This window comes from Semicossyphus pulcher, unplaced genomic scaffold (genome assembly GCF_022749685.1).
Source record: "Semicossyphus pulcher isolate SPU_LCO1_2020_fin unplaced genomic scaffold, fSemPul1.0.p SCAF_12, whole genome shotgun sequence".
NCBI classification, from domain to species: domain Eukaryota; kingdom Metazoa; phylum Chordata; class Actinopteri; order Labriformes; family Labridae; genus Semicossyphus; species Semicossyphus pulcher.
Genome location: NW_027211626.1, coordinates 24,753,807 through 24,780,000, shown reverse-complemented (window position 1 = coordinate 24,780,000; position 26,194 = coordinate 24,753,807). Strand labels below are relative to the sequence as shown.

The window sequence follows — 26,194 nt, the reverse complement described above, 5'->3', positions numbered from 1 at the left end:
CCCACGTTAATATCATGATACAGCGACTTTGCCATAATTGATTGATATTGCAAGACAATCATATAAAGATACATCACAATATCTGATAAACTGAAGAATACAAAATGCCTAAAAAGGTGAAGTGCAGGATTAATGTGTTATTTACTGCAATTGGGTTTCACAGATTTTGACACAAATTTAGATAAATAATGATGCAGTGACTTTAATTGCCAAGGAGATCTGTTATCGATATTTGGCGCCAACGACACGATAATTGTATCACACCAGTCGGGACGATGATTCATTGCGATATCAATATTTTGTCACACCCCTAATGTAGGGTAAGAAGTAGACCTTTGAAGCACCTTCTCAATAATTGATTAAAATTTTGACGTACATATATTGTACATTCTGTAGTTTACTTCGCTTGCCTCACTCGTCTAATCCCACAGCATTTTATGTGATATAGACAGACAGACAGTCTCATATGGTAGAGGAAGGAAGGGAGAGACAGCAGCATGTGATAGAAAGAGAGAGTAGCAGATGGTGAGAAGTGCAGCACTACAATGCATAAACTCTATCTAAGAATGTATTTTGTTTCTATGAATGAAGAAAAACACTTTTTATTTTACAATAAACTAATGGTAACAAATTAATTTCACCTTTTTCCAACTCTAGTCAGGAAATCTTAAGTGATAGCAGTTAAGCTACACTTTTTTTAAACGTTCAATGATTACTTTGATTGTGAATAAAGTGTGCATAAAATTGCATCAAAATACAGCTTTTTATAAAACAAAACAAATTCCTAGGGGGAGAATTCCCCAGACTCTCCGTACTGAGGTCTGAGGCTCCACAATGTCCCCATATCCCAACATATGGTCGTAACCATGATCATTATTGCAATATCAAATCTTATAATCAGGATAACTACGTTGCAAAATGGCATGCGAAATATAAACAATGTTTATTGTGTGACAGAAAAACTGATTTTATACCATTTGTGGTGTGAAGCAGCAAAAAAATTTGCCTGGGGCACAAAACTGGCCAGAGCTCCTGCTCATGTCCTGCCCTTAATAATGCTTTGATTAATCATCAGTAACCAAAAACCATTCTCTGTTTCAGACTGTTGAGGATGCTGTGAAGATCGCACAGGACATTGGTAAGTCCTCACCTCTCAACACAGTGTGTATAGAGTGTGTGTTAATGTGTGTGATAGTAGCAGAGTCCCACTCAGTTCTTTTACGGCAGAAATGATCTCCCACCTACTTGAGCATCAAACAAGTTTAGAAGAAATGTACACGAAAAAATTAGTAAAGTAAAGTTGGATAAGAAAACCCAAAAGTATACACTGTGCAAAATGTAAACAGGTTAATGGTATGGACAATCGTTACGGGTAAGGTGCAATCTAAAATATTATATAAATAAGTGTAAATAATATGATTTGGTTATGATCATATTATTCTGAAACTTTTTGATACATGAACCACAGAATTGTAATTATAGTAAAAAATCATGGAGAGACAGTTAAATATTTAAAATACATGGAAAGACATTATTACATGCAGAACAGGATGTAGAATGGACATTGAAATTATTATGTTCAATCTGTAGTAACAAGGACAAATGTTCACCTAGGGGGTGAAAGGAAAAATGAAATGAACAGAGAAACTGTTTACGGAGTCTTTTTATAGAGGAGAAAAAAGAAATAGTGGAGGGAAAGCAATTAAGTTTAAAGGACACCAACTATAAGCTATGACAGAGAGATCCATAAAACTGAACACTGCACATAATGTAAACCTTAAACGGAGCACAGTGCCAATACGGCGCTGTTTAAAGAGTGAAAAGGAAGTGAACATTAAACAAACAGAACACAGTGTGGGATATGGCGGTGTTTAAGGACCAGTGAATGGAAAAGAAAATGTCAACAGACTCTGAAAGTGACGAGACAGAAAACCTCGATCAGTCGCTGCTGTGCTGATTCAAGCGTTCCCTTACTTACTTAACCATCAGTGGAAATGTTAAAGTGAGTTAACAGTGAGGTGAGCTCGTTTTAAGAAGGCTACAGAACTAACTGTTGCTATGTACGCAGTGTTAACTGTGAGTTAAAAAGACTATTGTCAAAGAGAAAATGGCAATATTATAATTTTTTTAAAAATGATATAATTTCCAAATCAATGTGTTGTGCCAAGTCATTGATTTTTTTTTTTAAGAAAATAGCTGTGTAATAAGCGGGATAATGTATAGCAAGCGGGTTACACTGGAGGAATAACAACCTGCTCACCATATATTATTCCTTGCATATTTTAAGTTATATTCTAATTTCTTAAGAAGACCCACAATAATGTATAAAGAACATTTTTTTAAAGACGTCAAACACAAACACATATGTCAAACACTGTTCCAGAAAGAACTATAGAAATCTTAAAATGCTTTAACTGCCAACTGTTAAACTTTTTACAACAACTTTTTTTTTTTTTACATAACTTTGTTTGCAGGTTTAGCAGATGTCTGACACCTGTGTAAAATGCAGTGTTGGATATATTTTAGTAGACTCCAAGAAGAACGTTCTTGATGTTTATGTCATATGCAATACAAACACACCCTGACAATTTGCTTTATTTTGGTGTTGCTAGGTTACCCAGTAATGATCAAAGCATCTGCAGGAGGAGGAGGGAAAGGAATGAGAATCGCATGGAATGATGATGAGACAAGGTATTGTATCCCTGCGTCTTTCCCCTTAATGTAAACGTAATGCATCCTCTAGTCAGTTTAAAGGTCTGTATTAATTAAACAAAACAAATAGATGTGACAGCTTGAACAAAAAGTAGAGAAATTCCCTTTGGGTCACACGTAAGTATAGGAAAAAGTCTTAAAGGGTCTGAAATTATGGTTAGAAATTGTTGTTCAACTTTGTTGAATTTTGGATCCAAATTAAGATTCAATAAATTCTGTTTATATCAAGGAAATTGTATCTTAAATTACATTTGTCGAGGTCTTAAAAAGGTCTTATAAAGCTTTGAATATGATTTTGAAAATGGTGCAAGAACCCTGGAATCTTTATCAAAACGCCTGTCAAGGCCAATGAGACTGTCACGGGTAAGGGAAGTCCCGCCTTCCCCTGGGACTACAAAAGACTATGCGCAGCCTCTGCTCCTCAATCTTTTTACACTTCTTCTTGCAGAACCTCATCCCCATAGTATTCTTGATAGTGATTTAATTGCTAAATCGCTTCCAAGGTGTTCTACTTAGCTCTAACTCTAACTAGCTGCTTGCCACATTTAGCCCAGCTAACGTACACCTGTTTAGCAAGCTAACAACTTGGCAGGTGGTCATAATGTAATGAAGCTAACTGGTCCAGTGGACAAATGGCACCTGACAAACAGATGAGGTACTCCGGCAGGTCTAGCAAAACTGTGCATTAAATTGTCCGTGCCCCAGTGCCTGTGGGTTTTCTCATTTTTCGGATCAGCAAAAAAAAAATTTCTTTATTACTTGACAATGCTACTATTTCAATTATTAATATGGAGTGGAGTTGAACTACCATATTATTATTTAAGAATTTTTAGTACGTAAAAATAACCTTCATCGAGCAATTTTCTAAACCCAGTTATTGGACCTGAAGATAATGGAGGTTGGGGGCTAGCTAATATTCCTGCAATGAGACGCTGGCGGTCACTTGGCACCAAAGCCAAACACTGTGAGCAGTGCTTACTTCCCAGTAAGCAGTGCAAGTTTTCTGCCTCCCAACTTCAGAAAATATTCTGTGCACTAGGGCTGACCGCTCGTGCTTTTAACACTGCTTCGAGGCTTCAGGCATATCAAGCAGAGACGCTGCAGAACCTAACCGAGGCGGTAGCAAAGAATGAAAATCCCAGCAAGTTGCTGGATGAAGCACGTAGGATGGCGGGTTTTATCCTCCAGCTCTCCAGTTCAGTGGCTGTGGCTTTAGGAAAAGACATGGCTGAGGCGGTGGTTGCTCAGCGCCATTTGTGACTCACGGAGCTGCCAGAGACGCAGCGCACAGAGTTTCTCCACCAAGCCCTTGAGCCCTCTGGCTTATTCGGACAGGCTCTGGAAAAAAATCCAGACCTGCTGCGATCACAGGAAAAAGCAGGAGGAAGTGCCGCGTGTGAGTATGGTCAGGTGTAGCTGCACACAGCCAAAGCCTCCCAGCAGCCAGGGACGCTCCTGTCAGCTGTTCGTTGCATACTCCCACTCCCTTCAACGGCACACAGCCCAGAAGAGACCATCACCGGAGGACTACTCTCTCTACTTTCGGATTTAAAGACGACCGACTCTACCACTGAGCCACAGCCACCCCAGCGGAGTGAAGGAAGCCTTCGTCTTTCTGCTGCACAGGGCTCATTCTCACCTGGAGAAGGCAGGCAGCACTCTGAGAGTCATATTGTTTTGACTTCTCCAGTGCTTTTAACACCATACACCATTCCCTGCTCAGGAATAAGCTACTGGACATGGAGGTGGATGCTCCACTAGTGGCCTGGATTACAAACTACCTGACAGGCCACCCACAGTATGTGAGGCTACGGAACAACATGTCGGACACCATGGTGAGCAGGGGGCACCACAGGGGACGGTTCTGTCTCCCTTCCTGTTCACACTCTACACCTCGGACTTCAGGTTCCAGTCACTGTCCTGTCTCGTTTTCGGACAACTCTGCCACCGGGCGGTATCAGCAGGGATCAGGAGGCTGAGTACAGGAGTGTTGTGGACAGGTTCGTGGAGTGGTGTGTACTAAACCACCTACAACTCAACATCACAAAGACAAAGGAGTTGGTGGTGGACTTTAGGAGAGGAAGACCACTCCAAATCCAGTCACCATCAACGGAGCAGAGGTGGACATTGTGGATGAATACAAGTACCTGGGTGTCCACATAGACAATAACCGGATTGGACTAAAAACACAGATGCGGTTTAGAAGAAAAGTCGGAGCCACCTGTATTTCCTCAGCAGACTCGGATCTTTCAACGTCTGCAGAACCATGCTGCAGATGTTCCATCACTCGGTTGTAGCCAGCATCATCTTCTAAGCTGGGGCAGGAGGCTAAAGTCACAGGTCGCTAATAGACTCAGTAAGCTCATCAGGGGGGCTGGCTCTGTCCTGGGAGTGGGACTAGAGTCTCTTGTGGAAGTGTCTGAGAGGAGGATGCTGAGGAAACTCCTCAGTATCATGGACATTACCGCTCACCCCCGGCACACCACACTGGAGTCCTACCAGAGCACCTTCAGCAGTAGACTGAGACCACCGAGAAGCACAACAGAGTCGTTTCTACCTGTGGCCATGAGACTGTGTAACTCCTCCCCATGCATTTCCTTTGGGGTTAATAAAGTCTTTTCTTATCTTAGTAAGCACCGACAATACGTACGTGATTACGCACATAAACAAACGGGGAACTTGCTCTCCTTACCTCTCTCTGTCTCACAGGCTGCTGTCATGCAGCTGCATTCACCTGCTGTCTCTTAGAGCGAAGCACATCCCAGGAATACTGAACAGCAGTGCAGATCTCCCTTCCAGGGGTTTACCACTGGCAAGAGAGTGGAGACTGCATCCACGTGGTGATGTGGTGGAACAGATGTGGAGTCGATTTGGCAGGGCCACCGTCATTTTCTGAAGGGTGTACAGTGTAAGAGGCCAATGCATAAAACCATGATGTCTTAATGGGACCTTGTTCTGGTTTAAGATGCATTGTGCGATGCGCCTTTTGAACCATTACAGAATGCGGACTTTGAGATATGCTTTCATATAAGACAGCGTTCTTGTTGACTTTATGTTCACCAAACGCGTGGGAGACATCCATGTGGTCTCTGTTCATCCTTCATGTTCGCAGTTGCTGGACAGTTCTAGGGTGATACTGCGTCCTAAGGTAGAAACAAGGTACAACACAAGTCAGCCCCTAACTGCCTTTTAGCTTGGCAAAGTGCAGTTTAGATTGAGGAGCAGAGACTGCACAAGGTCTTTTGTAGTCCAGGGGAAGGCGGGACTTCCCTTACCTCCCACAGTCTCATTGGCCTTGACAGGCTTTTTGATAAACGTTCTTCAGGTTGGTCACGTGTTAAATATAACTGTAATTACTGTATGCACTACTTAAAGGACTAAATCTACAGAACCTTCTAAAAACTGCAAAACCTATTTCAATTAAAGCTGCAAGCAGCATTGAGTCTGATCCAAGCAGGCTGCAAACATTTGGATGTTTGTCTCCAAATTAATTGAAAAGAAAAGAAGCAAATCATGATTTTCTTTAGAATAATTCATTGTAGTCATCAATGTTGGTGTTTCTATGTTCTATGGTTTTTGCTGCAAAAACAGCTTCATTGATGAAAAATAATAAGACCTTTTTAATGGTTCACAATGGACACTTTTGAACCTGATACACTGTTGCCTGGTTTTGCACGGCCGTCTGGGGATTCAGTCCCTCGATACAAGTGTCAAATGATTTAGCATAATTTGAAAAATAAAAAGTGATTTGAGTGAAGTGAATTGAATTGAATTTGTTTTGACCATTTATTTAAAATTGAGCTTAAAAACATGTTCAAAATGTATAACATTCAAAGAGATTGTTTCAAACTTAATTTGATAAGTTTAGATCTGCAATTTATGGAGATTGTCCTGACAACGTTTTTGAACAATTGACAAACGATCTGATAGATGTTTACAAACATTGGATTTTGATAAATTTGAGAAAAAGTCGCTATTTGTGTAATTTTTCTAGAAGAGCAATGGGGCAAAGATGCAGATAAATTGACAGAAAAACAGACAGAATTTTAAGTTTAAGCCGAGCTGTTTTAGAGACAACATAATGTGAACATGTTAAAGGGACCCTTTAGGTCAAAGAGTATCTTATTTTGTGCCAGATGGTTGAATTTGCAACTAACACACCAATTGGTTCCACTTTTTGCTGGCCGAAAACTTTTGGAGGAGGATAATAAGAACAAGAATGCTTGAGATGCTTCAAATGATAGATTGATCATTCCAGCCTTTAGAAAGACTGATGGGTCTTATTTCCTGCTTGTATAAATTATGCCACTTTTGTGTGTCTAACTGAAATTTGCATGATGTTGCAGGGAAGGTTTCCGGTTCTCTTCCCAGGAGGCTGCTTCCAGCTTCGGTGACGACAGGCTGCTCATTGAAAAGTACATAGACAACCCCCGACATATAGAAATCCAGGTATAACACATATGCACATTTTATATTGACGATATGCACACAGAGCATGTCTCGAGCTTCGGAGATCTCAGGCTGCTCATTAACTGTGCAAAACTATCGATACAGCAAAATATCGCAATATTTCCTTTTTCATGATAACGTATCGATTTTCCCGCCCCTCATATCCATACATTTAATAGATTTCAGACGCCCTCATATTTCCCTCAAATCTCGTGATCATAACGACCTCTGCTCCTGTAGATGTCACTGTAATGCTAGTAGGCTGGTTTCTTCCCTGCATCCGTCACTGCACGCAGTACTTCAGAAGCGAGCAGGGCTGAAAACTAAAAGCAGACGTATGACCGTACTTCGGTTATGCAGCCAAAACAGACAAATGCCACTGTGCAGATATCCCTTTTTCTCCACACTCCTACAGCTCTGCTGTAACGGAAGTGCTGTTACACAGCAGCTTGTTCCTATATCTGTTTCTCTCTCACAATATGTGTCTGCTTTACAAAGTCGCCCAAAAAATACAAGTGGCATTTTGCATTTTTCACCCGTGACCCTATTTTGTGAAGAAGGCTCGCCTTTAAAGACGCTGCTTATCAAAATGTAGCACTTAAACCTTTTAAAACAGCGCCATAAGATCAATGCATTTACAGGAGGGACGTAGCTTCCAGCGGACGTCTATCTCTGTATGTGTGTGTGTTTGTCTGACATGTATGTATAAAGTAGCTGCTAGCACCGTGAGCGGGAAGGGCACAGCACGAATGGTGGATGTTCATTAACTAATCAATTGTGGATGAAGCTCTTGGACAGATAAAATATGATATAATATAGCAACCAGCATTATGTGCCACTGAAGTGTATAGTATAGTGAGTATAGTGACATATTCATATGATGTGTAATGGCATCATTCTATTCAGTGTCTTCAGTGACCACTTGGGATCGGATCTCACTTTCCCGCTCTGTATGCTAATAAACCCGGAGGCTCAGTCTCCTTCATTAGACTTTATAAAACATTAGCATTATTATAAACTATGATGAGCTGCTCACTTGCGGGTTTCATCTCCCGCTCGTGTCATTCACAGCGTGTTGAGACGTAGTTTATACTTTATAGTAACTGCGTGAGAATACGGGACAGATCGTGACAGAAGTCAGAGACGGAGCAAGCATATATCTGCTCACCTCCTAACATCTGTCTCCTCACTGCTCTGCATGATTATAAACTATGATAAACTGCTCGTGATCACCTTCAGCTCATCTCATTCATAGCATGTGGTCTGTTATACTATCTGCTCCTCTCCACTATGAAACGTCCGTTTCCTTACTGTGCTGCATCATTATGACCTCTAATAAACTTCTTGTAGATAACATGAATTTTAAACTGTAATAAACTGTCTCTCCCTTTCATCAGTCCTGTATTAAAAAATTAAAAGCTGTCTCTCTCACTGAATAAATTAAGACACAATCTGCTCTGATGCATAAACTACGTGCTTGGAGTGACATGAAAAATAAATAATAGTATGACTTTTACGAGACACAGCAAAGAAATGTTAAATCAGACCAGAATGAGGCAAGTGGTCTCTCTGTATCCTTGTGATCATTGCCGTCGATTTGGGGAGAGTCTGCGATCCTTAATGTGGCCATGAACTCAATGCCAGACTGTGTGTATAAATGTGTCTCAGACCACCTCTGTTTGTGGCCCGAGTGATTGGATCTGAATGCGTCCTCAATCCGTCCTGAGAGAGTTAATACCTGTAGTTAAGCCTGTCAACTTGTGATTTGATCACGAAAACCACATGGTGATACCAGCTCTGAACACTCAATATACCCATAGAAATCATGGTTTAACACATATGCACATATGCAAATGTTCATATATATATATATGCAGATATATATATGTGTGTGTATTCCTCTCCTACACAGGAGATTCCCTGAGAATGCAGTGTGCTTTTTGTAGGTTCTGGCTGATAAACATGGCAATGCTCTGTGGCTGAATGAGAGAGAATGTTCCATCCAGAGGAGGAACCAGAAGGTGGTTGAAGAAGCTCCAAGGTAAGTGATCTTGTTCTTTATTTGGTGGTGGATATGATCTTTATCTCAATGTGTTTTAAATGTGTTCTCTTCTTCTGAACAGTACTGCCAAATGATAAGCTGTGACCAGCTGCACCCATGGTCTGCAGCAGTGTGGTTACAATAGAGTTGCAGCCATGTACACAGTTTCAATCCTCTGCTGAAGATATTTCTGGGGCGATTTATTTGCTAAATTAGTTATGGAGCCAAAAGGAAACAGACAAGAAAGGCAGGGGGAGAGAGAGTGTATCAGATGCATCAAAGTGGTTCAGATTGGATCCGAACCCGTGCCCCGAGTCTCGTACTTGATGCATGGGGCAGGTGCACATGCTCTACAAGACATAATACTTAAATATTCCTTTGATTAACAGCAACGGCAACATTTCAGTCCACTATTACACTGTAATGTTACCACATTTTAGGTAAAGGTAATCTGTGCTCTTGATTTGTCAAGACTGCAAAACAGTACAAAAACAGCTGATTATAATATTTGCTTATTTTGATCATCTAACTCAGTTTTGTTCAAGTGTTTAAACTATTCTATCAACTGTGCTGAAGCTGAATTGAGATGTGAATTTATTATGTTATGTTGTAGTAGGCTGATGCCCCCCCTGACAGGGGGCTATGACAGTTAAATGTGTTGTATCCAAAAAAGATAAATTTGTTTAATCTCCAGAAATCTGTTTCAATGAGTCACTCCATTAGGCCTCTGAGTCGTGTGTGGGTAACAATTGTTATGTATTTTGCAGTACTTTCCTCGACCCAGTGACACGTCGGGCCATGGGTGAGCAGGCGGTGCAGCTGGCCAAGGCTGTACAGTACTCCTCTGCTGGTACTGTGGAGTTCCTGGTCGATTCTAAGAAGAACTTCTACTTCCTGGAGATGAACACACGACTTCAGGTCAGTGTTGGCTGTGTGTGTGTGTGTAGGTGTGTGTGAAGACAAAGGTCTGGCAATAAGGTTCTGATTAACTGAACATTCATTTACCCTTTATTTTCACTTGGAAAGACTCACTGGAGAACAAGAGACCCCTTTCATTTGTGTCAAGTGTACAACAAAAGAATAAAAACATAAAGGCCAAAAGAGGCAAAGACAGCCAAATACATAGGATGCATCACAGCCCCGAGGAAGCTGTTTAGAACGATAACTCTTATATATGGAACTACCATCTGTTAGTAGAGTAACAAGCAGTGTCTGTTAGTTGATTCTGTTTGTATTTTTTAAATTAGTTCAGAATTAATTAAGGTTTAAATCGAAGAGCTACACAAACAACATCAGTGAGCTGATGATGGAAAACTACTTTCACCAAAGATTACCAGCCCAAGGTTTCCCCAACAACAGGATGCTTCAAGAGAAATAGAATATGAACTCACGGTCTATTACAAGTTTTTTTCAGACTTCATCAGAGCATCCATATTGACTTGGCCACCGAAGCTAACCTTACCTGCTAATGACAATCCTAAGATGTGACTTAATTATCTTGAAAAGGCTAATAAGCTTTTTTTGCGTTTTACACTGAAAGACCACAACCCTAGTTTGGTTGCAGAAACCTGTATCATTCTGTTTAACCTTTGACCCCAGGTGGAACATCCCATTACAGAGTGCATTACTGGCCTGGACCTGGTGGAACAGATGATCAGGGTTGCCAAGGGTTACAAACTGCAGCACAGACAAGAAGATATTCCTATAAATGGCTGGGCCGTTGAGAGTCGCGTCTACGCTGAGGTCTGTATGTTCCTGCATATTAATGTGTGATCATTGTAAGATGTGTTTTATATTTGTAAGGGTAATCTGTGTATGGTCCATTTTGTAATATTTAAACTGTGCATCCGTTCTATGCTGGCTGGGTCCGCATGCTCCTTTGTTCTGAAAGGAGGGCTATTGAACTCAGTTTCAGAAACCTGTGTGCAAATGCCGTCCATGGAATCCGCTACCATTGGTAACTTTGGCACATGACCCATAAGGTCTTCAGGTCAATGAAACCAGAGGCCTGGGTTAAGATTAGATAGTCAAAGAAATAACCTCCAATGTCTTTTGCTAACCACTTTTCCTTGACTATGTTTAAAAAACGTTTTGAGGTCAAGAAAAGATGTGACAGAAAATTCAATAGGGGACCGCTGTGCTAACTAAACAGGCTATCAAATAATGTGATGGTGCATGTTTTTGACATGGTTCTGCTGTAGTAGCACTACAGTGTTCTAAAGATTAGCTTCTTAAAGAGTACCTTTTATTCTTTGCCAGTGGTGCTCTTACCGTGCAAAACATTACTTCATTAGCAAAGTGCTTACAGTGTATGAAACAGTATGTCACCTCAGGCAGGATTTTGTCTGTTTTTCTATGAGAGAGGACTAAAACCTTTGGGTCGGCATCTTTTAGCTTTTATGCTTTGAGCCACTGGAACAATCTGCCTTAGGGTCTTAGAGGTGCTGGAAGTGCTGATATCTTTAAACGAAAACTTAAACCTACCTCTCCAGGCCAGATGAGGTCATGTTATTCCTCCCATATTCTGAGTTAGGGGTCTCCTACTTGGTTGAGCCTGGAAAACCTTTAAAGCAAGGCACCCAGGAGGCAGCCTATTCAGATGCCTGAATCATCTCAGCTGGCTTCTTTCGATGCGATGCAAAGAAGCAGCTGTTTTCCAAGCTGCCCTGATGTCTGATATCCAAGGCTGAGCCCAGCCTTGTGGAGAAAACTCCTTTTGGCCTCTTGTATCCGGGCTTCTCATTCTTCCAGTCGCTAACCAGAGCTAATGACCGTAGGTGAGGGTTGGAACATAGATTAACTACTAAATTGCACTTTGGCTATTTGCCTGTCGGTCTCAAGATCCATTTAACCAAAAGTCTTTCTCTATAGAGTCTGAATACATATCTTTCCAAATCTGCCTTAGAGAAATATTTTGTATTTTTTAAGTTGGGCTGTATGAGGTTCTTATCAATAATGACATTACTGTGGTCCCGGGATATAATTTGGCCAGCATAGCCTCGGTTTGGAGAAGCCAGCTAGTGTACTGACACTGAAGCTAGGCAATGTACTGTACCTAGCATTTGTTTTAATTCAAGACATACTGTTAGACAATTACCAAACAAGTTTCAGCGATGGAGGTTTTGGTTTCCCTGTCACGTTTCCACCTGATTGTCACTCATGGAATTGTTTGGTTCTACTTTTCCCAACATGTTGGGCCTGTTGCTGCTGTTATTGGTGATCGATAAATCATTGTCACCTGCAGGAGAATGTCTGACACAATGGTTTATTTTTCTTGCAATGTACAGTTGCAAGAAAAAGTATGTGAACCCTTTGGAATTACCTGGATTTTTGCATAAATTGGTCTTTTTACTTTTCACTTTACCTTTTACTTACTTTTTCCACCCTGCACTGTGAATGTTAACATGGTGTGTTCAATAAAAACATGAAAACATATCATTGTTTGTGTGGTATAAGTTTAAGCAGACTGTGTTTGTCTATTGTTGTGACTTAGATGAAGATCAGAACACATACTATGACCAATTTATGCAGAAATCCAGGTAATTCCAAAGGGTTCACATACTTTTTCTTGCAACTGTATCTTCCTATGACTATTAGGTATGATTTCAATAAACTATTTTAATTAAAATGTTATTAATTTTACATTCTGAAGCTTCTGATTACACATTTGTTGTTAAAACCTGAAGCTTCAGTGTTTTTAGTCTGTTTCTCTGTTCTTTCAGGACCCTTACAAGTCTTTTGGTCTTCCCTCCATTGGAAGGTTGTCTGAATACCAAGAGCCACTCAACCTCAGCAATGTAAGTTACTGTGTGTGTGTGTGTGTGTGTGTGTGTGTATTCGCCCTTACACTAAACTCATGACTCAGTCACCCTAAGGGGCTGGCAAGTGTCCTGCCATTATGGAAATTGTCTTGTCTCCTCGTTGCTCTGTCAGGTCCGTGTAGATAGTGGCATCCAGGAGGGAAGTGACATCAGTATCTACTATGATCCCATGATCTCTAAGGTCAGTGATGTATGAAATATGAAACAAAAAGTAAAGTGTGTGATTCTTATTTTTAGGAACAGACTGTCACAAGACAGTTGATAATGAAATGCCACCATTACACAAGGATTTGTGGCTCTGCTGTAATTTTTTCTGGTATATATTTATAGTTGGTTACCTATGGAGCATCAAGAGCTGAAGCCCTTTCCAAGATGGAGGAAGCTCTGGATAACTACGTTATCAGAGGTACACCAACAGATGTTCACAGTGAACGTCACGTAGGCCCCGAATTAACTTCTAAATGAAGCTTTGCTAATTAAGTTTGGTAATCTCTCCAGGTGTGACCCACAACATTCCCCTCCTGCGGGAAATCATCACACACCCCCGCTTTATCTCTGGTGACATCAGCACCAACTTCCTGCCGGAGGTTTACCCCGATGGCTTCAAGGGTCACCAGCTGGACAAGGAAAACCGCAGGGAGCTGTTGGCCTCGGCAGCAGCACTCCACATCACTGCTCAGCTCCGTTCACAAAAGGTCCTGGGAAACCTGAGGTGAGGACGGCAAAAAGCTTGGTGGCTACAGGGGGTCTTGTTTGGCATGCAGCATCCATACCGAGTTAGAGGGCTCTACACTAGCATGCTGTAATATGTCCAGCAAGCCAAACCATTGGTGTTTGTGATCGTCTTTCTGTGAAGTCCAGTACTATACCAGATCACAGCTGCCATTGGGATGATTCCTGGACCGTATCTCGAACACCTAAAACAGTTGGTTAGGGCCACGACATAGTCGTCAAGTTGTGTGCTGGTAATGTATTATAAATCATCCCCATATAGTCTCAGAAGATAGGCAGGTTGGCAACTTGAATGAATGCCTCTGCCATCAGTGTATGAACCTGTTTGTGAATGGGGTGAATGGTAATGAAGAGTCATTTGAGTGGTAGAAAGACTAGCAAGGCACCATGTAAGTGCATTCCATTCTACTGTTATCAGCTGTAATGTACCCTATTCCTTGATGACACTGAAGGACTCCATCATAACGCCATCATAACATAATCTGGCTGTCCGTCTTGCACCCTTTTACTAATGCTCGATTAAGTCATACATGGCATGAACTCCAAAATGAGACTTTGGGGCCATGGAGATGGGGTCATCAAACGATCATAAGCTGCATTATTGGCTACAGTTGTCTTGTTATACCCACCACAACCACCAGAGCTCCCAGGGGCAAGTTTCACATAGTCACTAACTATGATGGTAAAATGTGCTCAGTTGGCGACATGCTTTTAACTCTTTTTAAGGGTTAGCATAGGTCCTACATACAAAAACATTTCAGTTTAAGTGTACGCTATGTTTTAAATTATTTTTACCGCTTCACCATGACCTGCCCTTTCTTTTAGGACTATGCTTTTAACCATAGAAAAGTTCCTTATTCCTACAAATGGCATTATTGGTTTCAGATAAGCAGTACAAGTCAGTGGATTATTGAAGAGGTATAAATATATATGTATACAAAAATGCAGACCTCGAATAATGCAAAGAAATCCACGGAGCCAATCACAGCGGGCTGCGCCCTGGACTCATCACCAGTCAATCACAGGGCTGATACGTAGGGGGTAATTTTGGGGGCTTTTCGACTGCAGCCTGTCTTTTCCTAACCACTTTTCCTTGACCTCGATGGAAAATGAGGTCAAGGAAAGGTGTGAGGAGAATTCAAAAGGAGTAAGGAAAAGACGGTCGCGGTGCTCAGAGAATCCGACTGCACTTACACTGGACGGATGTGACTGATGTCATGTGGTTCTGCTGTGTAAAAATGTACAATCTACTGATGATGGGCTACAGAGAGCACATCTATCGCCCGGTGCTTTCTTACCGTCTCATAAAAATGTGGAGAACAGGTGATAAATGTGACCTCATTATTTTGTTTACAGTGTACAGGTTGCTTTTAGCAGCATTAATCTATATTATCCTACAGTAGAGATACAAGTGCAGTTTGATTTATTTGATTAATTGGAGCTGGGAATTAAATAAAAAAAGGAAAATAAGTTACCAAAGGTAAATTGAAATGGTTGTCATATTTAGAATATTTCTGACCAACTGATTTTGATCCACATGAATCATACGTTTTGTTTTTACCTGTTTATTCCAGTCAAGTTGGCATCCAAATCTACTAATGACTATGTTCTGTCATGTTGATGTGTGTTTTCATGAAGGAATTGTTGGTCATTATTTTCTTATCTCCTTTCGTAAAGGGTGGTCCTGTGTTTCCTCTGCTCTTATCATGGCTGACACTTAAACACTTCCAGGTGGTTTCACTCAGTTAGGAACCTTCCTAACCAAAAAGCACTGTTCGATTGCAGCCATAGAGACAGACAACCTTTCACGCTCACACTCACACCTACAGGCGATTTGAGTCACCACTTAACATAACGAGCATGTCTTTGGACTGTGGGAGGAAGTATTTTTGTCTTTGTGTAACACCTGAATTTTTCCCTCTGGGGAACAACTAAGGATTATCTTATATTATCTTATATTGACATTGTATCATTAATATCATTGTCTATATTTGTAGAATATGTCACATGCATGAAAAATGATACATGTTAACACACTGCTTTTCAAAGTAAAAGCTAGATCTGGCATTTCTGGGTAGAGACTCCCCTTGTTTTTACTCGATGCTTTTATTTTGGTGTTTTTCCAGGGCAGTTGTTTGGTAGATCAGTCAGTAGTAAGTCACTTGTAAAACTAATGTAAAAAGACATGCAGCCAGTGTGTACACCTTGCCTCCGTTATGGGCTTGCATGCAGATATCTATTTATAAAGATTATGAAAAACCTAAATAGTCACATGAGTGGATATTGGAGCAGGAAAAGTATTAAATGCAACCAACACGTGCTGATTTGCGATTGGTCAATACTATTCGGACTACAAACACACTACAGACGAACACCAGAACACCTCAAAGTCCATTCCCGTGCCTACAGATCCTGCAGAATCTGTAAATGGAGACTAATTACAGTTTAACTCGCCACAGCAATTTTAGATCCAAACAGCTACTCTATGGCAAAAAACATTGCAAAGCATGCGTACGAATACAGAACTGTTGTTAGGATAAAAACATAGACCCAAGGGAAAAGGCTGTCTGACGTCAAGGTGAAGCAATGAAAACAATCCATAATACAATAAACTCATATTATTTTCTGTATGTAGGACTTTGTTTAAGTGACTAAGAACATGTTTCTCACTTACTTGTCTGAACAATACATAGCTTAGCTTCCTGTTAGTGCTCCGGCCAGATTCTGCAAACAAGAGCTGTGCTGATAGCCATCTACTGTATGTATTACACCCACTATTGAAAAGTACCACATAAAAACCCACTTCAAAAAATCCAAACTATCCCTTTAACTTAATTTAGGTGACGAGTTTAAAATGAATAAATTGGAATTATTAAATATAATTTCCTTTAATGCCACCTTGAGGGTTTTCCAGGTATTTAGGATGGCGTTCACCTGGATGTTACCCCATTAAATGAGTCATGTTTGTTTTGCAGGGTTTCCTCCTCCACAGTGGAATGTAGCCACTGGGACCTCTGCGTGGAGCTGGAGGAAGGGTGCCATTATATGAAGGTTACCAAGTCAGGAAATGTTTTTACTGTGAGTATTTAATATACATAAGTGAACATAGAAAATATATTGCTATGCTTTCATGAAGCTATTCGGTCTACCCCATGCATTAGGGCCCTACAACTCTGGAAAGGTTAGAAACATTTTCAAGATGTTCATCAAAGTCAAGTTGCCTTCTGGATTAACTTTAGTAATTATCTGTGTCTGTCTCTTCAGGTGGAGGTGGATGGAGGAAAGGTTGAGGTCAAAGGAGAGTGGAATCTGGCCACCCCACTGCTGCCACTTACCATCAATGGTACCCACAGGGTTCTACAGGTAATATACACACACGAGGGGTTCAAATATATTGTATCTTTCTTGCCTCACAATGAGCACACAAAAATGGTTAACAAAAAAATGTTAGATTCAGCAGTATTAACAGAAATGATCAAGATGGACTAAATATGTAGTGCTGATGAAATTGTCTCTTTTCTTAGTGTCTGTCCAGAGATGCTTCGGGAAACATTGTCCTGCAGTTCCTTGGCACATCGGTAAGGTTACAATTCTCCATGAAATTGTAGTTACTTAATCACATCATTACACAGGCTGCTGTCTCTGGTCTTCATGCTCCAGATGGGCTTAAGTGTAGTGTGAGTTTCCAAAACAAATACAATTAAACCGCACAGTGAATTAAGCTTTCTTATAGTGTGTGGTTTTATTACTGTCACTTTCATATCTGTGTTTTGAACAAAATTAACAGGCAACTATCAGAAAGCCCACTCTGCACCGCCAAGTGCAGTTTTTATTTTCCTATTTTGTTTACATGAAGGGGTCAGTGATGTTTTAGTTAAGCTTAGGGAGTGCTGTATTTCAGGTTTTTGTGGGTACTGTTTTGACAAATCCCACATACTGGCCTGCTCATGTAAATGAGCTCTCCTCTCTTCTTCTCCTCTCGTTTGACTAAAACACCAAATGTTCTATCATGATCTATCAGGCAGAAATGTTGGTGACATTCTTTTGTAAACAAACACGCATGCATACACAATGGGAAATATTGAGGGCAGCAAAATTTGATCAAGGACATGCCAACATATTATTATATAATATATGTTTCTTATGCTGTGTATTTGTATTTAGTTCAAGGTTCGCGTGCTATCGAAGTTGGCTGCAGAGTTAAACTCCTTCATGCCAGAGAAAGTTCCAGAAGACACCAGCAGCATCTTGCGTTCCCCAATGCCAGGCACAGTGGTGGCTGTGTCTGTCAAGCCTGGAGATACGGTAACACATCTCAATACATCTACAGATGAGACCTATAGAAATGATTAATATGCTGCCTACAGTAAATTGGAGGTTAATTAAGTGATAATCTACTGTCTCAAAATGGCACTACACCTGTGCATCAATCCAGCTGCATAGAGAAATGCCTTTTCTGTTTGACATGGAAGAATTTGGCTGGCCTGCACAAAGCCCTGAATCCAACCTCTTATCTCTCTGGAGGTGGGGGGGTCAACAAATATGACCCCCCCATTTTTACCTGTTTGCTTCTAGTAAAATGAACACTTAAATATCAGCAGATCATCCCTTCAGTAAAAGGGGTCTGAGCTTGGTCCTAACTTTTCATCATGGCTGATGTCTGACTGAAGCAGACAGCCGGTGATCGCTCCTTTTTGTGTGGAAGAAGCGTCAGTTCATAACCACCTTTGTGAACCCCGTTATCTCTAAGTGGTGCTTGAGGATTTAAATGATCACAGATTTGGCATGTCCCACAACACCAACATTTTAGTCCCGTCCCGTCTCGTCTTGCTAACGAAAACAAAACATACATGTCTTGGGTTGCAGGTTGCAGAGGGTCAGGAGATCTGTGTGATTGAAGCTATGAAGATGCAGAACAGTTTGACTGCTGTCAAGCAAGCAAAGGTAACAATATGAAATACTGACAAAGCTACATTTGTTATTGTGAGTAGGTATTGGTACAAAGCCTAATAGATTTTGATGGGTGTATTGCTAAATCAACTAATGGAATCAGTGCTTCCTAGTGCAGTTATTGAGAGTATTTTATAATTCATGTTCCAAAACAAACTATAAGTCTTTGACCTTTATACAATGTAAACCCATATAATGTACTGGCCCCTTAAGTTTTTTTGTGTGTTGTGTGTATGTGTGTATGTTTGTATATGTATGTGTGTCCTCCTGCCATCCAGGTTAAGAGTGTCCATTGTAAGCAAGGGGAGACGGTAGGAGAGGGAGACCTGCTAGTGGAGCTTGAGTAAAACACAACCTTTGGCCTTTGATGTATGACATCAGCAACAGGATGAGCTCTTAGAAGAAGACCCAAGAGGAAACACTTTGGACAATAACAGATTCTTGATTTATTTTTGGTGGTCGGTTTCCTCGAGTCTAGTTTCTCTGATGGTGACTCAGAGCTTGGCTGTATCAGCTGTGTCTTCACTACCTGTTAGACTCCTAAATATTGCGTTAGTTTTTCTCTTGTGCTTTTGTTTTTTTTTCTATATATTTTTAATGACTTAGTTAACAAAATTTACAAAACAAATCACAAATCGTATTTACCCTGATGCTATGTGTCTTTGCAGACAGTTTTGGTTTGTTTCACAATGTTTTGTGATATCTACATATCTTACGACATAGGAAGTGTCTTCCAATAAAATAAATGGACATGGACCTCTGTTTCATAAGCTGCTGTTTAGGGTTTTTTTTTTCATTTATTGTGATTTAAGTACAAAAAACTTCGATTTACTTCTTTTGTGTTGGAGTAGAAATGTCAGAGACTGATATCTCAAAACTTCATAGGAGTAAACCAAAACCATGTTTTATGTCACGTCATCACCCACTCCCTCTGTGTTCGTGAGCTCTCCCCATCTTTGTGGAGTCAGCATCAAAGTTTTTTATTATAGAATAGATTAGAATCAGAATCAGGGTTTATTGCCAAGTAGGTTTATATATACAGCCATGGCCAAAAGTTTTGAGAATGACACAAATATTAATTTTCACAAATTCTGCTGCCTCAGTTTTTATGGTGGTAAGTTGCATATACTCCAGAATGTTATGAAGAGCGATCAGATGAATTGCAATTAATTGTAAAGTCCCTCTTTGCCATGGAAATTAACTTAATCCCCCAAAAAACATTTCAACTGCATTTCAGCCCTGCCACAAAAGGACCAGCTGACATTATTTCAGTGATGCTCTCGTTAACACAGGTGAGACTGTTGTCGAGGACAAGGCTGGAGATGACTCTGTCATGCTGATTGAGTTAGAATAACAGACTGGAAGCTTTAAAAGGAGGGTGGTGCTTGAAATCATTGTTCTTCCTCTGTTAACCATGGTTACCTGCAAGGAAACACGTGCAGTCATCATTGCTTTGCACAAAAAGGGCTTCACAGGCAAGGATATTGCTGCTAGTAAGATTGCACCTAAATCAACCATTTATTGGATCATCAAGAACTTCAAGGAGAGAGGTTCAATTGTTGTGAAAAAGGCTTCAGGGCGCCCAAGAAAGTCTAGCAAGCGCCAGGACCGTCTCCTAAAGTTGATTCAGCTGCGGGATTGGGGCACCACCAGTGCAGAGCTTGCTCAGGAATGGCAGCAGGCAGGTGTGAGTGCATCTGCACGCACAGTGAGGCGAAGACTTTTGGAGGATGGCCTAGTGTCAAGAAGGGCAGCAAAGAAGTCACTTCTTTCTCTCCAGGAAAAACATCAGGGACAGACTAATATTCTGCTGAGGACTGGGGTAAAGTCATTTTCTCTGATGAATTCCCTTTCCGATTGTTTGGGGCATCCGGAAAAAGGCTTGTCCGGAGAAGAAAAGGTGAGCGCTACCATCAGTCCTGTGTCATGCCAACAGTAAAACATCCTGAGACCACTCATGTGTGGGGTTGCTTCTCAGCCAAGGGAGTGGGCTCACTCACAATTTTGCCTAAGAACACAGCCATGAATAAAGAGTGGTACCAAAACATCCTCCGAGAGCAACTTCTCCAGTTTGGTGACAAACAATGCCTTATCCAGCATGATGAAGCACCTTGCCATAAGGCAAAAGTGATAACTAAGTGGCTCAGGGAACAAAACATCAACATTTTGGGTCCATGGCCAGGAAACTCCCCAGACCCTAATCCCATTTGAGAACTTGTGGTCAATCCTCAAGAGGCAGGTGGACAAACAAAAACCAACGAATTATGACAAACTCCAAGCATTGATTATGCAAGAATGGGCTGCCATCAGTCAGTATGTTGGCCAGAAGTTGATTGACAGCATGCCAGGGCGAATTGCAGAGGTCTTGAAAAAGAAGGGTCAACACTGCAAATATTGACTCTTTGCATAAACTTAATGTAATTGTCAATAAAAGCCTTTGACACTTATGAAATGCTTGTAATTATACTTCAGTATACCATAGTAACATTTGACATAAAGATGTAAAAACACTGAAGCAGCAAACTTTGTGAAAACCAATACTTGTCATTCTCAATACTTTTGGCCACGGCTGTACAAGGAATTCGTTTGGTGATTTGGTGCAGAACAATCAACACAGAACTAGAATAAAATAAAAATTGTTGACGAGGCTGGCAGCAGAGGGGAAGAAACTGTTCCTGTGTCGAGAGGCTTTGGTCCTGATGGAGCGCAGCCTGTTGTCAGAGGGGAGGGTCTCAAAGAGACTGCTGTGAGGATCCTGAGGCGTGCAGGTAAGATTGAGGCCGACCCCCTCACCCTGGACACAATCTCCTTAGCAGTGTACAGGTCCTCGAGAGATGGCAGATTGCAGCCAATCACCCTCTCTGCAGATAATACGCTACAGCCTGCGCTTGTCCTTCGCAGTGGCAGCAGCGTACCAGACGGTGATGGAGCAGGGAGTATGCAAGTGGGAAATCCACAACCATCAGAGTCTGCTCTGGCCTTTCTTATAAAGAGCTTTGGTGTCTGTCAAGTCCAGTTTATTGTTCAGGTGAACGCCCATGTACTTGTAAGAGTCCACAATCTCAATGTCGATTCCCTGGATGTTCCCCGGTGTGGGTGGAATGTGTTTGTGCCTGCAAAAGTCCACCACCAGTTCTTTGGTTTTCCCCATTTTAACTGGAGGTTCTGCTGGAAGGAGTCCACTTCGTGGACTGGTTCATATATGATGTTTTGATAAGTCTAATAAAGGTGACTGAGGCTCCATTTTTATTTGCATACAGAGCAGGAAAGAGATCCGATCACAAGTGGTCACTGAAGACACATATGTGGGACGTGTTGTGATCGGATCACAATAACCACGTTACCAAATGTGAACAGGGCTTAAGACCCTGGTTACACCTGGTATCAACATCTGCTCTGAGTTACTGGGTCACAGTTGGACAGCTTTAAGTACAGGTGTAAACACACCCAGGGCAGATTAAGGAAGCGATGAGATCTGATCACTCAGGCCACATTCAAAGGTGGTAGGGACACATTTGTTCACATTTGTTTGGCAGTACGTGCGCTCATGTGTCCTGGGCTACATTAAGGACTGCCTACTCCCAGTATTCACAGCAACATTATTTCTTTTATTTAATGTTTTTCTTATGTCTTTCCAAGCATGTGAAGACATGGTTTATGCATCTGAGCGGGATGTGCATGAAAATACAATTCAGTCTCACTCACAGATCTGTCCTGTATTTTGTCAATACGTGATGATCCCCTACTGAAAAGGTAAGAGGTGCGACAGTGCGGGTAAGAGATGTGATCCACAAGCACTTTATCATAGTTAATAATCATGCAGCGCAGAGAGGAAACAGCTGTTTAATAACGTGGGCCTGTGTGTTAATTATGCTGGTCTTGTGGGTCTGTTTGGTAGACCCTGCTGTGGAGTTCATACACTCACTGTTAAACCTCAGAACTGTGGAGAAGCATTAGGCTCTGTGATCAACAAATGACGTCATCACTTCATTACAGGTAATCACTCACTCCCTCTGCTCGTGGATGTGAGATGTGAGCTCTCCCCCTCCATATGGCAAATTTCAGAATTCTATATCAAAAATATTTTTTTGTCAAAATTCTAAATTTGATCCTTTTTGAACCATTACAATCAATAGAAAAAGAACATTTTTAAACACAACTTTGTCATTTATGGAGCAATTGATCTTAAAAAAATACAGGCATCTCCATGTTAATATGGAGTACAGAAATTCTATAGTACTTTGTAATCTGCCTTTACATGCACGGATCGCCATTGGCAAAACCCTGATGGTTCTGGCTATTAAATCTCTCTTAAAGGGCAAATTCGCCGAGTTTCAACCTCAGTCCTATCATGCTATTATGGGCAGCTAATTCCATTATGGTACAACAAAAATACAATTTTGCTATGTGCCTTTGGAGGACGTTATCCGCTTCTCTGGAAAACCTCCGCCAGACTACGTAAAACGCGTTATCTGGCGTTATCTGAGATTGCTAAAATACACTTCCTCAATCCAGGACGCCTGGCCCCTTTGATCGCCTGCAGCAATCAAGGTCCTTGACTGGAAACGGGGAGTATTTCACTCGAGCCTCTCTTTTCCTCTTGCTCTCCTTACACTCCAGTACAACGCAGGTGAACACCAGCGAGAGGAGGGGAGGTGAAGGAGCGGAGGGGCGCCTAATCAGTGGCGTGCCTCTGTTATTGATCATAACATTTACACATGCACAAACAAATGCCGACTCGAAATAATTTCCCCCCCATCGCTTTGGCGCCCCCTCTAGCGCAGCGCCCCTATGTGCCGCATATAGTGCATACCCACTTTCCTTTGCCGAGATAATCCATCCACCTCACAGGTGTGGCATATCAAGATGCTGATTAGACAGCATGATTATTGCACAGGTGTGCCTTAGGCTGGCCACAATAAAAGGCCACTCTACAATGTGCAGTTTTACTGTATTGGGGGGGGTCCGGGGGGGGTCATAAAACCAGTCAGTATCTGGTGTGACCACCATTTGCCTCACGCAGTGCAACACATCTCCTTCGCATAGAGTTGATCAGGTTGTTGATTGTGGCCTGTGGGATGTTGGTCCACTCCTCTTCAATGGCTGCGAAGCTGCTGGATATTGGCAGGAACTGGAACACGCTGTCGTACACGTCGATCCAAAACATCCCCAACATGCTCAATGGGTGACATGTCCGGTGAGTATGCTGGCCATGCAAGAACTGGGATGTTTTCAGCTTCCAGGAATTGTGTACAGATCCTTGCAACATGGGGCCGTGCATTATCATGCTGCAACATGAGGTGATGGTCGTGGATGAATGGCACAACAATGGGCCTCAGGATCTCGTCACGGTATCTCTGTGCGTTCAAAATGCCATCAATAAAATGCACCTGTGTTCGTTGTCCATAACATACGCCTGCCCATACCATAACCCCAACGCCACCATAGGCCACTCGATTCACAACGTGACATCAGCAAACCGCTCACCCACACGACGGCATACACGCTGTCTGCCATCTGCCCTGTACAGTGAAAACCGGGATTCATCCGTGAAGAGAACACCTCTCCAAAGTGCCAGACGCCATCGAATGTGAGCATTTGCCCACTCAAGTTGGTTACGACAACGAACAGCAGTCAGGTCGAGACCCCGATGAGGACGACGAGCATGCAGATGAGCTTCCCTGAGACGGTTTCTGACAGTTTGTGCAGAAATTCTTTGGTAATGCTAACCGATTGTTGCAGCAGCTGTCTGGGTGGCTGGTCTCAGATGATCTTGGAGGTGAAGATGCTGGATGTGGAGGTCCTGGGCTGGTGTGGTTACATGTGGTCTGCGGTTGTGAGGCCGGTTGGATGTACTGCCAAATTCTCTGAAACACCTTTGGAGACGGCTTATGGTAGAGACATGAACATTCAATAAATTCACCTTTTCACCTGTGTGGGGGGGAAAGAGGGCGAGTTGGGTCGCTGTATTTTTTGTTGACCGCATTTCTTTTGATCGCTGTTATTACTTTAAGTATAGTTTGTGTACGTTATAATGACTTGATTCTTTTCATTAATAAATCTTTTTCAAACTTACTTTTTATCTCAGCGAATCTTTTGTTAGCGTGTCACAGATCATCCAGGCTCAACCTCAGCCTCTAAGCGACTTTAAAGTTTGTTTCCGTCGCTACACTATGTTTACTAACTGTTCCGGTCGAAAGAACGAACACAACCAACAGGCAGACCTCTCGCGCAGACCCTATGTAACCACGCCATCGCTGGGCCGTTCATTTCAGAGAGAGAGGCGCAATGCACGCTGGGTGTTGTAGGAATGTAGAACGGGTGAAACCACAAGCTGTTTGTACAACTTTCTCCACAGCTAAGGCCAATTAGTTGCCAATAATAGTGGCTTTTTCCAGGGGTGAATGTGTCCTTTGAGTCTCCCTTGAACCATCCAAAAGGATCAGGATAACTGGTTTGATACATTTTTTTCAATATTGTATTATTTTATAAAGCCACAATAAATAATAGCAGCCAATGTGGATTGAGCTATGAATGAGGTAACATAACATGGACATCAACGAAAAAAAAATCATTCCTGGATGACCACTTTGAAAAACATGTCCTCTCTTGTCCCTATTCCTCATCTGGCACATAAGGTGCTGCATAGCCAAATACAGAATACTAAAACAGATACATCTGTAACTGCCCTTTACATGTGTTTACAGTGAATATAGACATATGTTTTGTTTTACAGTGAATATGGACAGGTTTGGTTTTGCATTACTGCAAGGACTTTAGTTTAAGATGATAAAGCTCACAGAAGCATATTGCAGAATTTCTGATTTATTTTTGAAACATATACTGTAATGTATCACAATCCAAGCTAGGGGGTAGCATTCCTTTTCAGAGGATCAAACCTATCTAAGTTTATCTTTGAAAAAAAGTTCAAGGACATGAGGAATAAATCTCGTAATATAAGGCATTTTAAGGTAATCTTGGTCACTGTGTTGTAAATAAAGTATTCTTGGGAATACTTTTTTGAATTTTTATGTTACAAGTTGTTCTGGGATGTATATTTAGTGTTTCGGTTGCACTGGTGCATTTCTAAGTGAGATGTGGGAATTGTGCTAAGTTGCATTTTGGTAAACAGTACAAACGTAACCTTTATATGGAAAAAGGCATCCAACCAATAGTGAAAGGCTAAAACAAAATAGGAAGGCTGCTGGGTTCATATCTTATGACATATCTTAAAGAGTTCAAAGTGCCCTAGTATCCTCTAGAACAGGGGTTCCCAAACTTTTCCATGCCAAGGCCCCCCAAACAGCATTAGCTTCTGGCCGGGGACCCCCAAACCCACAGACAACAGAGAGTGGGACAGCGTCGATTTTTTTTGGCAGCATCCTCACCAAGCAATTCTCGGACAATGTCTTTGGTAGCTGGTAAAATCAAATCCTCTCCTCTAATTGTGTGAGGTTTTTTAGCACGAGCAATGTGGTATGAGGCTAAA

The 26,194-nt window shown here is 41.5% G+C and overlaps 1 protein-coding gene across 2 annotated transcripts in view; it reads left to right on the top strand.

Moving 5' to 3' along the window:
- Window positions 1–19,453, top strand: part of pcca (propionyl-CoA carboxylase subunit alpha) — a 25,223-nt gene extending 5,770 nt beyond the window's left edge. For both annotated transcript variants that reach the window (XM_069658564.1, XM_069658565.1), the window contains 16 exons: window positions 1,102–1,138; window positions 2,613–2,691; window positions 7,059–7,161; window positions 9,108–9,202; window positions 9,970–10,120; window positions 10,802–10,945; window positions 12,925–12,999; window positions 13,136–13,204; window positions 13,354–13,429; window positions 13,522–13,735; window positions 16,731–16,833; window positions 17,020–17,118; window positions 17,280–17,333; window positions 17,920–18,060; window positions 18,622–18,699; window positions 18,984–19,453. In XM_069658564.1, the coding sequence (XP_069514665.1) occupies window positions 1,102–1,138; window positions 2,613–2,691; window positions 7,059–7,161; window positions 9,108–9,202; window positions 9,970–10,120; window positions 10,802–10,945; window positions 12,925–12,999; window positions 13,136–13,204; window positions 13,354–13,429; window positions 13,522–13,735; window positions 16,731–16,833; window positions 17,020–17,118; window positions 17,280–17,333; window positions 17,920–18,060; window positions 18,622–18,699; window positions 18,984–19,052 (1,587 nt within the window). In that variant the 3' untranslated portion in view covers window positions 19,053–19,453. The remainder of the gene's footprint in view (window positions 1–1,101; window positions 1,139–2,612; window positions 2,692–7,058; window positions 7,162–9,107; window positions 9,203–9,969; window positions 10,121–10,801; window positions 10,946–12,924; window positions 13,000–13,135; window positions 13,205–13,353; window positions 13,430–13,521; window positions 13,736–16,730; window positions 16,834–17,019; window positions 17,119–17,279; window positions 17,334–17,919; window positions 18,061–18,621; window positions 18,700–18,983) is intronic.
- Window positions 19,454–26,194: the final 6,741 nt, after the last annotated feature.